Source organism: Tursiops truncatus, chromosome 1, assembly GCF_011762595.2.
Source record: "Tursiops truncatus isolate mTurTru1 chromosome 1, mTurTru1.mat.Y, whole genome shotgun sequence".
Taxonomy (NCBI): domain Eukaryota; kingdom Metazoa; phylum Chordata; class Mammalia; order Artiodactyla; family Delphinidae; genus Tursiops; species Tursiops truncatus.
In genome coordinates this window covers 134,550,533-134,565,272 of record NC_047034.1, presented here as the reverse complement: position 1 = coordinate 134,565,272, position 14,740 = coordinate 134,550,533, and the positions used below count along the sequence as shown (strand labels likewise).

Sequence of the window (14,740 nt, the reverse complement as noted above, 5' to 3'; positions counted from 1 at the left end):
AATAATCTTGTAAAATAGGTACAATTGTTCCCTATTTTATAGATAAACTAAGATGAAGAGAGATTAAAAGAGTTGCCCAAATTCAAAAAGCAATTAGTAAAAGAACAAGGAACCAAACCCAGGAAGTTATAGTTTCTAATAGTCACTAAATCTTTTTAAAAAATCAAATAAATATGTTTATTATGCTTATACTTTTAGACAGAGACCAAACACTACCTAACATATGAAGCAGTTAAAACAAGGAACAATTCAGGAAAATATTAGAAATTTATTTTTTAAATAAAAGTCTTTTGACTTCATGACCTAATATGTGAAGAGTCATGCAAGTCTGCAACTTTATCAGCCTGTTATTTCCCACCAGGAAATTTAGTTATATGATTTTTTGTATTTACTTATAGCAGTAACCAAAAAATGTTTTACTTAAAATAGTTGTTTGGAGTAGTAATATCTAAATATAAGTTTACTGCACTGGACTGTTCATTGTTCCTCACTAAAGTTGCTGAATAAATGTTATTGTAGTGCTGATACTGATAATATAGGAATCATCACTTGAATGTATGAAACATGGCTAACAACTAAAAATAATCGCCTAGAATACTTCTGAATATAATCTGCCTTCACAAAGCATTCTTTGCTTCATTATAAGACTCATGAAAAACAATTATGGAATTATTTTAGCACTAAATGATGAAGTCATTATAGAAGAGAAAATCCTTGTAATTAATTATTAAAGAATATAATTGTTATTACATAATCTTAGAAAACTAAAAATTTTTTTAAATTTGTATTTGTGAAATAATGAAAACAACATAAAATGGAGACTCCTAAAAGAGAAAACATAGTATTGACAGTGTCTAAGACCTCTAACAAAGAAATATTAATAACTATTTCCTATTTTTAAGACCATTTGCTTTTTATGTCTTGTCTAATTATTGCTCTTGCACCGATAGAGATGACAACATTATGCTGAACAAGGCACTGACCCAGATGCCAGAAAAATTAATGTGCTGAAATGAACACCTTTTAAAAACTAAAAATGGCCCAAATTGATTGATTTTGCAGTTATAAAGCCATTTCTAGAAAGATATAACGTATCTCAACTGCTTAGATTTATTCTTGTATGTATCCGTTTAAGGAAGAAATTTTTTTCTATTTTCCTGTAACTCAGAAGAAATAAAAGAGATAATTACTATTTGCGCTCTAGAATAGCACAACTTTGGCCCACCTCATCTTATTGATACTCTAAGGAAAAGACAGAATTTGAGATGACATTTAGAGGGATTAATAACATTATCATTTCCACTTGCATTTCTGATATATTCACAATCCTTCCACTATTTACCTTTGTGTTTTCAATTAAAAAATACACCTCTCTCTAATCATGTAAACAAGTGAGCCAGGCACAATTTTTAATGAATAAAAATAAAAATATGAGTAAACAAATATATTATTTTTCTAGATTCACACCAAGTCAAACAGATGTATATTCACAAGGGTATATAAATCTACCTGAATTCTATGATCTATGAGAAAAGTGCTGCCAACAGCCGGATAACTGTGGGAAGAGGAAGCAGTGCCAGACTTGCAAACAGAAAACCTTGATTAAAGTTCCAATTCCGCCAGTTTGTCACGTTAGTCATGTTTTTAAACATTAGAGACCTCGTATATAATATAGCAGCAGTCCCCAACCTTTTTGGCACCAGGGACCGGTTTCATGAAAAACAATTTTTCCACGGACAGGGTGGGGGGATGGTTCAGGGGGTAATGCGAGCGATGGGGAGCGGCAGATGAAGCTTCGCTCATCCGCCTGCCGTTCACCTCCTGCTGTGCAGCCCAGTACCAGTCGACGGCCCGGGGTTTGAGGACCCCTGTAATATAGGGATATTAAATACCTACCTCATGAGGATAGTATTAAAATTATGAATGAGAAGGTATTAAAAAACTCAGTAAACTGTAAAATGGCAAGGTATCATTATTACTACTCTGCATTAATTATACATGGCATATCATTCTAGACATTTTCAAAGATGCTCTAAGCTATCCTCTGAGAATGAATAAAAAAGTAAGAAAACATTTACCACTTGAATAGTAATATCACTTTCCTACAGTTGATTTGCTGACTAGATTCTAAGTATGTTAATAATTATGGAAAGTTTAAAATCTAATTTGAAATAATTACAGGTTGAGAATAATCACTTCTTAGCAAAAAAGACAGATGATAAAAATAGTATTTAACAGAAACACTAATTATTCAGTATCAAACACTAAAGATGATAAAAATTCTCAAAATTAGCCAATCATACTTTCTCAGGTAACAGAATAAGTCAATTATTAAAAACTAAAATTCCATCATAAAAAATAACTGAAAAGATTCAGTTTTCTAAAAGATTTAACTTGCTAATTTCAAAGGAGCGTTTCAACAACTGAACATTCATTTTAGGTACTTACGGCATGTTCAAGTATTGCATGTGCTATTTCATGGCCCAGAAGGAAGGACAGCTGATGAATATCAGTCACACTATTTAAAAGCCCAGTGAAGATAAACACTTGTCCGTTCTGCACCATAATGAAAATAATGTAAGGAATTAGAACAACAGAAAAAACAAGGACGTTAAATTTAACAATTAAAAATTAGGCTGGGTAACATTTACGTACTGGAAGCACAAAGGCATTTATATCTGGGGAATCAACCACGTGAATTATCCAATTGATCTCAGAGATCCCTGGAATATCTTTATTGCATTCAATTAAATGATGAACCACTTCTTTAACAGCCATGTATCGGGTGTCTTTCTCAGTTAGCATATCATTTTTAAATTCTTCCATCCACTGAAAGATTAAAAAGAAAAGTAGTCTCTAAGAGAGTGCTAGCTCTACAAAATGTTTATGTTGCTTTAAGGAGTGCTATATGGCACTTACTGTTGAACACTTCAATTTCTAAATATGTAAAAATATGCACATATTAAATACTCAAAAAATTTCAAATTTGAATTATTTATGCAAAGGCAATCTGGTTTCTCACAAAGAATAAATTCTAATAACTAAGATTTTTCAGATAAATTGGTTGAAATAAAAATTCACTCATCTTTTCTATTAGCCTATAAACAAATAAAATGCTTAAATATTATTTCTAACTTCCTAAATATTTTAGAAAACAAAACATTGCCTAGAGAACAGAAAGATTTCATATAAGAAAGTAAAACACAAAAGAAAATTACTTTCATAACATACTGAATAGAAAAACACCCTATACTTATTAAGAAAGTTAAACTTCTGCCAAAAAAGGACACTTCATTAATTTTAAAGCGCTTTAGCCAGAAAGACTGAAATTACTAAACTTTTAGAACTAATGGGCATATCATTTTCTCTATATTATGCTAATTAAGACTAACCACCATATGAAGACACTTTTTCTGAGGCTATATTCATGAGACTCTTTCAAGTGTACTTCGAAAAGTGAGGATGTTCTTAAAATATTAAATTTCCATAAAATGTATAATTTCTTTCATATATGAATCAAGAAGTCCGTAACCTTCCTCCTTGAGATGCATTAAAAACATGATTTTATAGAATATGAATTTGAAAGTCTTTATATAGCATTTTTTAAAAGCACAAGTCACCAGTGTAAACTGTCTGAAACAAAGAAAAACACTGAAGTAGATACAACAAACAAAATTATATGTAATTACAGTACTTTATAATAATCCCATAAGAGCATGTGTTTGAATTTTCATAACAAACAGGTATTACATTTGTAGGCTAAAAAATAAGAAAAAAATATATATACATGTATATAATTTTTTAAAGCTTCTTAGTGATATAAATGGTAGAAGATAACACTAATTTAACACTAGGCCTTTCTCAATCTTAACAGAACACTTTCCTCAAACTTGCTTCTAACTAGACTATTCTAAGAAACATCTCAAATCTCTGTATAAACTGTATAGAAGAGATTGGTCCTATCTTTATTAAGAACAATCTTTTTAGTGAAAAACCATTGTTATTTCCTTTTTTATGGTAACTTTCCATTAACAAACTCAGAAGCTCAATTGAAATAAAAATCTAACCATGACAAAGCTGTCAAGTGAGGTTATAAATTCCACAAATATTAATTGAGCATATACAGGCGACCTCAGAGACACTGTGGATTCAATTCCAGTTCTCGATATCTTTAACGAGATATTCACCACAAAGTGAATATCTTAGTAAAGTGAGTCACAGGAATTTTTGGTTTCCCAGTGCATGTCGTGTGCAACAGCATTATGCCTAAAAAAAACAATGTACATACCTTAAAGAACACCTTATAGCTAAAAAATGCTAACCATCATCTAAGCCTTGAGCAAGTCATAATCTTTTTTGCCTAACAAATGTAATAATAATGAAAAGGCTTGAAATATTGCAAGAATTACCGAAAAGTGACCTAGAGATACGAAGTAAGCAAATGCTGTTGGAAAAATGGCGCCGATAGACTTGCTTGACACAGGGTTGCCACAAACCTCCAATTTTTAAAAATGCAACATCTGCGAAGTGTAATAAAGCAAAGAACAATAAGATGAGGTTTGTCTATACTGTTTATGTGCCAAGCACGAGAGATAGAAAGATGATCCGTCCTCAAGGAACTCACTAGTGGTATAAAATGTTTAACTACTTGAGTGACTATACTTTCCAAGGAGGTTAAGACTTCTGAATTCCAACTTTATTTTGCATTCAAAAAATATAATAAAAGCCAAAATTGACGTGTGGGAGGGGGAGAGAATATCTTATTCTACTTTATTTTCAAGGTACAAAAATTCAAATTACAGATCTATTTATTCAAAAAATATATACTAAGCACTACCTTGTACACTGTGCCAGTACTTAAGATGAAATGATAAACAGAATAGACAGGGTCTCTGACCCCCTGGAGCTAGTCTAGAAAGGGAGACAGATCAACAGATAAATAATTACGCAAATAATTATGATGTTACCCTCACGATAAGTGTTTTAAAAGAAAAGGACAGTATGCAAAGAGAAAAGTAGGAGACCTAGCCCCAATATAGCCAAGCACAGAGCATAGCTACAAATGACTAATTCATAACGCAGTCTGTATGAAGGATACGCCCTAGAGCCTAACGTAGCCACCCTGCCTAACCCAGTCAGGATAATCAAGGAAGGCTTTCCTAAGAAAGTGACATTTAAGGTGACATGTGATGAACAGGAGTTAGCTGGGTGATACAAGGAAAGGCAATGTAGGCAGTAGGAATACTAAGCATGAAAGGTCTGAGGCCTTTTGGAAAAAATGCTAATTTGCTATCGGAGATTAAATTAAAAACTAGTGCATCTTTCATATTTAAGAAACCTTCCTCTTTTGAGTATTACATCAAGCAATGTAGTTAAAAACAATTCTTTCTACTTACTGCTTCATATTCCAGTTCTGATAAAAGTCTGAAATGTTCTTTCCCCAGTAATAGAAGCTTGCTCCTTCCTGTGACTGGACTCACTTCCAGGTGTGTAAAATAAAATAATACAAAAAGCAATCCAAAACTACTCAAACCAAGGAATAACTTCCATTTATTCTTCCTTACACTTTCTTTAAATAGTTCCTTCTTGTTAGGAGGAAGTGCCTGCCACCATTTCCTTATGCCCCTGGAGCAAAAAGAAAAATTCAAAGTTCTGATAATAGAATCAGTACATATCACCAAAACGTAATGCTTATGCTAAAATTCTGTCATCAAGTACTCGAATTTTTATATTTTTCTGTATAGATTTTTTTTTCAATTTTTAAAAATTCTTAGCTAAATGATGAAAATGTAATCAATTATATGGAGCTACAGTTAAAAATTCTAATGCTCATTTGAATTTTCTTCAGTTATTTTAAAGGTAAACGCTAAATGAGAAGCTGTTTTACTATAACTACCATTAACATTTATTGACTGTTCAGCACATTCAAGGTACTCTTCTAATGCTATACGTATATCACCTCATTTAATCTTCATAATAATCCTGTTACAGAAGAGAAAATTGAGACTTAAGAGAAGTTAAACAATTTATACAAGGTTGTAGAGTTAATAAGAGGAAAATGAGGCAAGGAAGGCAATATAATAGGGATGAATTGCCCAGATAAACATCTGAAGGCGTTATGGTACAACAAATCTATACCTTTAACCACCACTGCCCCCAACGCTCGTCAGACATCTGACACAATGTGCCAGTACTTCAGTAAGGTACAAGGGAAACTATCTCAGCACTGATTTTAGAAACTAATATCGCTCAGTAGCAGAAACTCTACTAACCCCTCAAGAACATGACAAAGGAGAGGTAATAAAAAGAGCATAAGCACTGTAAATACGGAAATGAGAGATTTTATAGATAACATCTGGGGAGGTCCAATTCTACCAGGCAACAATAGACTCTCTGCTGCTTATTAGGGTTCATGGACATTTTGACAACCAGTAATGTTTTCAGCGCTGGAACAGAACTTTTTCCCTATGAGTTCATCTGTGAAATTACAACAAGAATTTAAAATATATACATCATTCTCTTGACAAAATTTATTTTATAAAATAACTTCTTTGAGTTATCTTAATCTTGTTAAGTGACACACCTAAAATGCCTTTAAAGTGTTTCAACCTAAAAAGATTCAGATCAAACTATGAAGTATACTTATTTCCAATTTAAAAGTTTATGACATTATCATTTAAAATGTATGAAAACATATCCTAAAATAAAATTTTAGGTGATTTACAACAGTAATATCAACAAAAGGTTAAAAATAAATAAATAATTTAAAAGGATGAAAAAGAGTTATTGGCCCAAGAACTTGGGCAGAGTTGTGACAAAGATTCTCTCCTACCCTGAACTCTACTCAGACTCCCCTGAACTCTTTTTCAAATAGGCCTTGTCTTTTGGACTACTGTGTTCATCTCTGCATTGTCCAATTTTAGCAAGAATCCTGCTAGGTCAATTAAGTCAGAATCCCTCATCCTCCATATCGCATCACAGTACCCAATCTGTCCTTACCATTCATCATCCCCCAGGTGATATCTGATCACCCTCACCTGCCTTCAGCAATAACTCTAGTAGGTCAGTTCGGGTGGAATCCCCCCTTGCTCCTGATGTTTCCTCTCTGTAGTTTTCCATCTACCAACCCCCGCCCTGCCCACATAGCCCATGGTGTATTCAGAGCTGACTCTGGTTCTATGCAGAAGAAGTTTTCTCCTACTGCAGAAGTTCTGAATAAAATCTGTTTTTACTTCTTTAACTATTGTCTAGCTCTGGCTTTCTTTGATAGTCGTTACTTAAATCGAGAGCTAAATTAGCTGAATATTTTCTGAGTGCCAAAGCCTAGTCATAAAGAACACAATAAATTACAGAGTACAGGTCCTTGATTTTTGATAAAAAGAAAACTGGGTTGGTTAGTATGGAAGTAAGAAGGCTAGAAGGCACTTCATAGTTATCAAACATAAGAAAAGTTTATAATGAGACAATACTTAACTTTACCTTTCTTCAATCTTCATGGAGCAAATAAGAGAAAACAGAATTATGAGGGGGAGTTTTAAATTAAATATGAAGTATTACTTAGCTGAAAAAAAACATTAAGTATTATAAAGGATCACAAAGAAAATAAAGATTTGTCGGAAACAGAATAGAAAAATAAATAAATAAAAAATACTAATTAAGAGTTAACGTGGCTAGGAATGAGCCCTTTCTTAAGTAAGCAAAGTTCTTCAGTTTCATGCTCCATTGTCTCAAATTCCATGAACTAAAAAGGAATGCTTGTCAGTACAGTTCTTATACGTGAGTTGTAACAAACATTTCTGATTCTTGCAATCATAAATATAAGACCTTTTAAATAGTGTCTATATAAAATATACAAGAATAATTTTTAAAGATCACATTTCTGTACTATAATATGCAATAGATGATTTTAAGATTATTAAGGCATACATAAAAAAACTGAGTAGAACCAACTGTTTAGAAACTGAATTCTGAGCTAATTATGGGTAGGAAATCTATCAAGTTTTCTTTAAAAGTGAGTTTTACAGATACTTTCTAATATAAGAGTTTATATTTTAAAGGGCATTTTACCTGCCCACAATGATAGCCAGTAGCTTCTGCACTGGTTTAAGAATCATCAACAAGAGAGGAACCGGAGCAGCTTGAAACCGTGAAGAAGTATGGAAACGCCTGATGTCTCTTGTGGGTAAACAGTTTAGAGGATGCACCACTGAAAGCGCAGGAACTACTAGAACGTCTTTCATCAGTAGCTGTCTTGAGAAAGAGTTATTCCACGCAGTACATTTTTGGGGAATCATCCAAGTTTCCTTACTTCTGGTGCTCAAGAGGAAGCCTGTTCTTTTGTTATTAAAAGTCCTACAGAAATGAACGTTTTCAGGCAAAAATGTCCATCTATCACCCTGATTTACTCCCAGGCCCAGAGACTTATTTACTATATTGTTAATTTTCACTTGATGACAGTCCAGTGAGGTTACAGCTTGTGTGTTACATTTTCTCCAGCTGGTCAGTAAATTAAATCGGAAGAAAACACAGTTTCTAGCAGCAAACTGCAGTCCACAGATGAAGCTCATCTTTGTTTTGCTTGATTATCTGGAACACAAAATATAAACTATAAATATCTAAGCAAAATACTTATTACGAAACTGGGAATATAACACTTATGAAAAAGGTGTTCTTCCTTTAACATATCTCTGACTAAATTACCTTGGGTTTCAACTCACTGCCCCCTGCAGCAACTCCTCTTAACAATAAAAACCAAAGAGGTTTTACTAACATTTAACTCAACAACATGTACTTTCAAAATCTGGATTTTTTTCTTCGTTTCATTTTTTAATTTTAGTTGGGGGAGTCTGTTTTTATTTTAACAGCTAAATTAGTTGGGGAATAAGAAATGGATTAAACAAAAACAGCATGAAGTTTCAGCAATTGGCAGTAATGGGGGGAAAGAGTATTTAATGGAATAGTAAAGTCTAACATAAAATGCATTTTTAAAAATACAGATTTGTGGAACTTCCCTGGTGGTCCAGTGGTAAAGAATCCGCCTTACTATGCAGGGGAAGCAGGTTCAATCCCTGCTCCAGGAACTAAGATCCCACATGCCGTGGGGTAACTAAGCCCGCACGCCACAACTACTGAGCTAGTGTATCTCAACTAGAGCCCACTGTGCCACAATTACAGAGCCCACGTGCCCTGGAGCCCAAGCACCACAACTAGAGAGAGAAAACCCACACGCCACAACTAGAGAAGCCCACACACTGCAACAAAAGATCCTGCACACCTCAACAAAGACCCTGTATGCCGCAACTAAGACCTGACGCAACCAAAAAAATAAATTAAATAAATAAATATTTTTTAAAAAACCTAAAAAAAAATATATGCAAAAATAAATAAATAAAAATAAAATACAAATTTGTTCCTTTCAAATATAATACTGGCACTTCTGATTCAGGTCAATACAGAGTAAAAGGGACTTATCCTGTCACTGAAAATAACTAAAAGAACAGAAAGAATATGTAGACCTAAATAGACATTTTTCCAAAGAAGGCACACAGATGGCCAACAGGCACATGAAAAGATGCTTGACATTGCTAATTATTACAGAAATGCAAATCAAAACCACATCCAGCATCACCTCACACTGGTCAGAAGGGCCATCACCAAAAAGTCTACAAACAATAAATGCTGGAGAGGGCGTGGAGAAAAGGGAACCCTCCTACACTGTTGGTGGGAATGTAAATTGATACAGCCACTATGGGAAACAGTATGGAGCTTCCTTAAACTAACAGAGCTACCATATGATCCAGCAATCCCACTCCTTGGTACATATTCATAAAAGACGAAAGCCCTAATTCAAAAAGCTACATGCACCCCAATATTCATAGCAGCACTATTTGCAACAGCCAAGCCATGGAAACAACCCAAGTGCCCATCAACACAATGGAATATTACTCAGCCATAAAACAGAATGAAATACTGCCATTTGCAGCAAGATGGATGGACCCAGAGAATATTATACTTAGTGAAATAAGTCAAATATTATATAATATCATGTATATTTAGAATCCAAAAAAATAATACAAATGAGTCTATATACGAAACAGAAACAAATTCACAGACATAGGAAACAAACTTACGGTTGTTGGGGAAAGGGAGGGGGGAGGGATAAATTAGGAGTATGGGATTAACAGTTACAAACAGCCATACATGAAACAGATAAGCAACAAGGACTTTCTGTATAGCGCAAGGAATTATATTCAACATCTTGAAATAACCTATAACGGAAAATAATCTGAAATATATACACACACACAAACTGAATCACTTTGTTGTACACCTAAAACTAACACAATATTGTAAATCAACTATACTTCAATTTAAAAAAAAACAGAGACAATAAGTAAAACAATGGTTTCAACATACTGAACATCAGGCAATGAAGAACAGTCATCCCTGAGAAATGGGAAACAAATTAGGCGAGCCCTACAACTGCCCCAGCCTTCTGTCTGGAGAGAGTTTCTAGGCCACCATGCAAAGAGGGGAAACCTAGCGCAGCCCAATGGTCCTCCTAAATTAAAGAGATGAAGCTGGGAATTCAAGGATATTAAACTAGTTATACATATTGCATATGTTTAAGAAGTTAAAGGAAAGTTTGGACATGTTATGTAGAGACATGGAATATATTTTTTCAAAAGATGGACACTGAATTTCTATATTTGAAAACTATAACGTCTTAGATAAAAATTACACTGGATGAGACTAACACCAAATTAGACATTGTATAAATAAAGACTTATGAACTGACGTATCAATAAAAAACTATCCAAAATGAAATGCAGAGAGAAAACAGACTTTAAGAAATGCATATAGCATCACTGAGGTGTGGGATAACTCAAGTGACCTGATATATGTGTAAATGGAGACCCTGAAAAATGGAGAGGGATAGTAGACAGAAAAAAAAAAAATAAAAATTGAAAAAATAATGACCAAAATTTTCCAAATTTGATGAAAACTGTAAACCCACAAATCCAAGAAGTTTAACAAACCACACACACAGGAAACACAAAAGAAACTACTTCAAGGTATATCAAATTTCTTAAAACCAATGAAAGAGAAAATCTTAAATTTGACACCTTGGATTAAATGGATACATTCATTGAAAAATACAAACTACCAGAGCTCACTCAAGAAGAAATAAACAACCTGAAGAGCCCTATACCCAATTTTTAAATTGAATTTATAGTTAAAAACCTTCCCACGAAGAAAGCTCCAGAACCAAAAGGCTTCACTGGGGAATTCTACCAAACATTTAAAGAAGAAATAATAATAATTCTCTATAAACTCTTCCAAGAAATTAAAAAGGAATAGTTTGCAACTCCTTCCATAAGACCAGCACTACCCTGATACCAAAGACAGAAAAAAAATTACAAGAAGACTATAGAATAATATCCCTCATGAACATAGATACAAAAATTCTTAATAATATTCAGGAAATCTAATTCAAAAATATATTAAAAAGACAATACCTCATGACCAAGTGAGGTTTGTCTCAGGAATGCAAGGTTGAATAAAAATTCAAAAATCAATCAATGTAATTCACCCTAACTGAAGAAAGAAACACTACATGATCATCTCAAAAGACACAGAAAAAGCAATGGATAAAATCCAACAACCAACCCTGATAAAAACTCAGTAACTAGGACAGCTACAGGAACCTATAGGCAACAGTACGTTTATTGGTGAAAGATTATACTTTCCTCCCCAGATCAGGAGCAAGGCAAAGATATCTGCTCCCACCACTCAACACTCAACATTATACTGGAGATGCTAGGCAGTGCAACAGAATTAAATAGATACATAACTAACTAAATAAATGGCATCCAGATAATAAAGAAGTAAAATGATCTTTATTCCTAGATAACATGACTGTCTATCCAGGAAATCCAAAGAAATCTACAAAAAAAAACCTATTAGAATGAGTTTAAGGTGGCAGAATACAAGAGCAATACACAAAAACACTAGCAAGTGAGAGAAGCCAGACTCATACACAGGAAAAAAATACACAGGAAAGGACACTACTCTCTCTCCAAAAATCATGCTCTATGATTTCAGCTTTATAATATAAACTGAAGTTTATATATATATAAACTAACTATATATAACAATATATAGTTCGCAGACTAATTTATACTTACAGAGAAATCAGAGGATGGAAACGTAAAGAGGGGCAAGAGGAGGGATTACAAAGTTTGGGGGGGGCAACTAAAATGTTCACTATTGTGGTTGTGTTGTTGGTTTCATAGATATACACGTAAGTCAAAACATGCACGGTTTAAATATGTCCAACTTATTGTATATCAACTATACATTAAGCTATTTTTTTTAAAGGTACTAAAAAGAGACAACCAAATGCAATGTGTGAACTCTGATTAGATCCTAATTTGAAAGAAAAAAATTTGTTTTAGAAGACAACTGGAACTATTGGGGTAATTTGAATATGAATTTGCTTTCAGGTTATTTTAGGTAAGTACTGCTTATTTTCTTAGGTGATAAAGATGTGGTTATGTAGGTGGATATCTTATACCTGAAATGCTTGCTCAACTCTCTTTTCATGATGAATAAAACTTTCAAATTTTATAATAAAAATACATTCAGACATACACACAGGACATAAAGGCAATACAGAAAAATGCTAACAACCTTTGTATCTAAGTGGTGGTTATAGATGTGCTCATTAAATTTTTTTTCAGTTTTTTTTAGTGTTTCAAATCTTCATAATAAAAGTTGCAGGGAAAAATACATAAATCTAACTCAGTCTAGGCTAATACAATATTATCTGGAAAGATGCTTCAGAACATCAATTTTCATAAATAGTATTATCTATACATCAAATTATTTGAAAATAACTCAAATTTTTTTCATACTCAGTAATGCTTAAAACACACTAGTATATACAAATATAAGTAAATCTAAAGGAATACACACCAAACCATTCACAGTGATTATTTGGGGTGGCAGGATGATGGTTGTAAGGGATTCAGTATTTCCATCTCATATATTTCCGTGCTGTTTAAACTTTTACAGGATATGTTATTACTTTTGTAAGCCCCAAATCAATAAAGGCAACTATATTTGTAATTACGATTGATTTCCATGGGCTTCAATAAATTGCATATTGCAGACCAAGCCCCTCATAATACCACCTCCCACTGTTTCTCCAGGCACCTTCCCTACCCCTCCTTCACCCATTCTGAAGCTCCAGACCCACTGATTTACTTACACCTCTCAGAAAAGAAAAGCTCTCATCTGTCTGTGCAGGTCTATTTACATTGCTTAGCTCTGTTCACATGTCAAGCAAACTCCTGCTCACAGTTCACAACTAACGTGAAATTTAAAGTATTCTACTGACACAGAAGTTAGCAAAAGCCCCAAACACTGTATGTAGTACATATATAAGCAAAAACGCTATCATTTATATCACCTACAAGTGTCACTTGAAACAGAAATAGTGCCTGATATTTTGTAATCCCTGCTGTATCCTTAAGAAAGGGTAAAGAATGGGAGAAGAAAACTATACATGTTCAAAGATCCAATCACTAGACTATACAGAGCAGAAGAATCAGGGCTGACACATCCTCTTCAAAGAACTGTAGCAGGTCAACAAACATAGCTGGCAGACTTCCAGGATTACTAAATTAATGATGTGAGAAAACTAAACAATTTGGATTGTTAGCCTCTACGAACATTTCAGATCCTTAATTCTTTAAGTACCATCTCAGAATGAGCAAGTACAGCGCTCACTGGCACTCACAGCTGAAGCCTGGAAGACAGTTTTAACAACTCTTCTGAAAGTGACTATTTCTTCCCTAGTTTCTATGGAAACAGCTGTCAGATTGGCAAAAATAGCACATGTACTTTAAAATAATCATTCAAGCAAAGTACACACATGATGGAAGGCTTAAAAAAATAATAATAAATTAGAAGGCAACAGAGTTGGTTCTTAAGCTTCCAAATGCCAGACTGCACCCCTTCACCACAGCTGAGAATGATGGATATGAACCCAAATCCTTTTCGTGAGGGTTACATGGCATGGGTCAGAGTCACCATAGTTGTTCAATCCCTGAATTCCCAATGAAGTATTTTCATCTCCCTGGACTAAAATTTCTCATTGAGCAACACAACTGTTGTTCCACTTTACACAGGCAAGTGACATTATTTAAGGAGCACAAAAAGTGAATTTGTAGACAAGTTCATGAAGAAATTATTCAAATACCCTACAACTGTTGAGACAGGTAATTTCCTATTTTTCACTGCGGGGTTTGGGTAGGAAAACTTTTACTTTCTCTGCTTTAAGAGGGACAGGTAAAAGAGATGGTTTGAGTCTCAAGATGCCAAAAGCGGCTGGAAGAGGTCTTCTACGGGTGAAGGTGTCACTGTGACGCATACGATACTGCGGTAAAAAGAACCACAACTTTTAAAAAAGCGCCGCTAATGAGAAGGCTGGGAGGAGAGGGAGCTTATCTTCCCGGAAAAATGCAGCCACCTGCCTATTTGCAACTCCCGCGCTGCCAGGGTAACACCCTGGGGTCCCCGCAGTTCAACACAAGGACGGGATCAGGCGGGAAAAGGAGACTTTACTGCCACGTCCTCCTTTCCCACTCGCCCTCTCCCCAGACTCCACACGCCGCCCTCGTGCTTCACTCCAGCCCGGCTCCCCGTCGTCCCTCCTCCACCCCAGGCCTCGCCA

At 34.3% G+C, this 14,740-nt stretch overlaps 1 protein-coding gene across 6 annotated transcripts in view; it reads right to left on the bottom strand.

Annotated features, from left to right (window-relative positions):
- OMA1 (OMA1 zinc metallopeptidase) overlaps nt 1-14,740 on the bottom strand; it is an 83,241-nt gene that overhangs the window by 60,523 nt on the left and 7,978 nt on the right. For 2 of the 6 annotated variants that reach the window (XM_033865921.2, XM_033865918.2), the window contains exons 2-5: nt 8,068-8,586; nt 5,397-5,625; nt 2,656-2,829; nt 2,449-2,556 (exon numbers count right to left, since the gene is read on the bottom strand). In XM_033865921.2, the coding sequence (XP_033721812.1) occupies nt 2,449-2,556; nt 2,656-2,829; nt 5,397-5,625; nt 8,068-8,567 (1,011 nt within the window). In that variant the 5' untranslated portion in view covers nt 8,568-8,586. Of the gene's footprint in view, nt 1-2,448; nt 2,557-2,655; nt 2,830-5,396; nt 5,626-8,067; nt 8,587-12,978; nt 14,734-14,740 lie in introns of those variants that run through there. The other 4 variants (XR_012324614.1, XM_033865909.2, XM_033865928.2 and 1 more) reach the window with 4 other exon arrangements.